At 49.8% G+C, this 2,592-nt stretch overlaps 1 protein-coding gene across 1 annotated transcript; it reads left to right on the plus strand.

The window, feature by feature from the left end:
* Positions 1 to 1,701: 1,701 nt before the first annotated feature.
* On the plus strand, positions 1,702 to 2,262 carry MAA_10147 (uncharacterized protein; the record flags this gene model as incomplete). The annotated part of the gene is made up of 1 exon (XM_007828145.1): positions 1,702 to 2,262. The coding sequence occupies one exon, from the start codon at positions 1,702 to 1,704 to the stop codon at positions 2,260 to 2,262; it is 561 nt and encodes a 186-aa protein (XP_007826336.1).
* Positions 2,263 to 2,592: the final 330 nt, after the last annotated feature.

Raw genomic sequence — 2,592 nt, forward strand, 5'->3', positions numbered from 1 at the left:
ATATAGGGACTCAAAACACCCGGCTAGAGCGTGAGAGACTTAGGAGCTACGAGAAGCTCTGTGGCCGAAGTAGGTATGACGGAAGTTCTGTCGCGTTGTGAGACTCTGTGTGTAACGGGCTGGGCTTTGATGTGCACGCGGCTGAAGGAGATGATAACGTCACCAAATGAAAGTCTGACAGCGCGCCCTTGAGCATTGACTATGTAATAAAGTAGCCGGCCCCTCGAGAGCTCCCAGCTTGTTGTCTCTGCAATGCAAATCGATGAATTGATTTGCAAGCACGCTTCTGGCTGGATAAGCTCCTGTCACGTTTCTCGTTTGGTGTGTGTATTGTGTGTTCGTCTCAGGTTGTGGCTTGTGGAGCTCCGTCACAGAATGGGGGTTAGTTCAGTATAAAATACTGCGTCACACCTTGCACTTTTGAGCAGTGGTGCAAGGCGTACAATCAGCCGAAGGCTGCAAATCTGGGGTCAACGGTAAGGCAGTCACCGAAAAATGAAGAACGAAGTATCTATAAGCATACATTCACTGCGCCATTTACACCTCGATCAAGTGGAATTACGTAGCCCCATGGCCTTTCTTATACGGGTTCTGAGTGAGAACCTGCTAACTCCTAAGCCTTTGGTCCCTCATTTTCATCTGGATACCCTCCCGAGGGGATGTGTATGTCAGATGATTGCGGTCTAATCAAGCATCAAGCCTTGCAGCAAGACAGTCGAATCAAGCATCAAGCCCTGCAGCGTTTTCACAAGCGAGACGGCCACATAGCTCAAACCTGTCTGAAAGTCAAGGCAAGACAGATCTGTCATGATCTTGTCTTCGGTGATGCTCTGGGCTTATGAACTGTAATGGCATAGCATATGATCATGGGAAACTGAGGGTGTAGAGTGTGACTCCAACGAGGAAGTCCCTGTCTACTGGCAAAATCGGGACGATCTTCCTACCGTCGGCGGTGGTCAGGATGCCGGTCCGGTATATTTGTTAAACTCCATCATGATTACATACGGTTGGTCTCGGATGGGGCCAGCCCCAGGTGTCCAGCCAATGTCGTACACTTGCCACGAGCGCTGTTAGAGGCCAACTTGTTGCCAGAGGTTGCACGTCAGCATCAGACAGGCACCAATGCATACGGGGACCTGTTCCACAAGGTTGCCCGCCTTGTCGTCCTGGGCAGTAGCCGCGCAGGGGCCGACGTTCGTAGCGATGACCTAGATGACTGATCGGCTGAGGCGGTCAAGGTGCTAGTGGTTATATTCATTCTCCCGGTCTTTCGTGAGGTATACTGGTAAGGCGCCAAGTTGACATATTTTGGGCGTCAGTGGGACAGTTTCCCCTGCACGGCGTCGTCAACGATGGTCGTACTGGATAGCGGCCACCTTAACCCCCGCCCCAGCCGTGGAAGGGTTATCTTGCAAGTTCTTCCCCCCTTTGCGGTATCTAGTTGCCAAGTAAAGCATGACCCACACCAGTGCTGGATAACCACGCGTGTTGTTTCATACTGTTTCATATGAAACTGAAACAGCCCCTGGACCCGGGTTCACGTGAAACTGTAACTTTCCCAGTTTCATATGTTTCAGTCGGTTTCAGTCAGTTTCATATGTTTCATATTCGGCCGTGATTCCCGAATATCTCAGTACTTAACTAAGAATATTTCGCAACCCAAATGCGTTCAACGCAGTTGGAAGACTTCTAACCGCAAATATGTCATCAGCTTCGCCCGCTGCCTTGCTATCAGAGCCTTCTGATAAGCTCTCGAGACCTGCTTCACCCGACTCTCCCGTTCCCGCGAAGCGTGCATTGGATCGCTCACCCTCTGGTCGGGCTGGCAAGCGCGCCAAGGGTCGCACAAACAAATGCACTTGGAACGAGGCGCGTGACCCTTATGAAGAGAGAGGAGAGAAAGCTCGCGATAACTCATATCACGAAATTTGGTATTGCAAGCACTGTGACTCCACGAAAAAGCCCAATTCCGTGACAACGAACCTGAGCCGAGCCCGCAAACACCTGCGGGACTTTCATGGCATCCGGGTTGTAGAGCAGCTAGAAAGGTCAGATCTGAAGAAGCAGCAACATGGCACCATTATGGATATGTTTGGAACGCAGGAGGAACGTCAAGCCAATCGAGACCTTGTTGAGGAAAAGTATTTGGCAAATGCCATTAACATTCCTCAGTCCCACCAGCTACCATGGTTGTCACAAGCTCAGATAGACATGGCAAACCAACTTTGGCCCAGCCAGGTAATAGAGAATGGGTTTCCATGATCCAGAGCATTAATTCTCGCGGCCAGGCTACCCCGCCGTTTATCATCGTCGCGGGGCTGCATCATCTCGCGAACTGGTACGAAGATAGCGCGCTACCAAAGGATTGGGTCATCTCCACGACTCCTAATGGCTGGACTACAAATGAGAAAGGCGTAGAATGGATCCAACACTTCGAAAAGCATACTAAGCCGCGAACTCAAGGTGCATATCGTCTTCTAATCATGGCGTCACGTTATGAGACTCATTGTTAACTAAGCTTGTTTTCTTTTTATATAAAAATTATTGTTGTTCTTTTTTTCTATTTTTTAGAAGGGTTCATGTCTTTTACCT

Source organism: Metarhizium robertsii (genome assembly GCF_000187425.2).
Source record: "Metarhizium robertsii ARSEF 23 chromosome Unknown MAA_Scf_19, whole genome shotgun sequence".
Lineage (NCBI taxonomy): Eukaryota > Fungi > Ascomycota > Sordariomycetes > Hypocreales > Clavicipitaceae > Metarhizium > Metarhizium robertsii.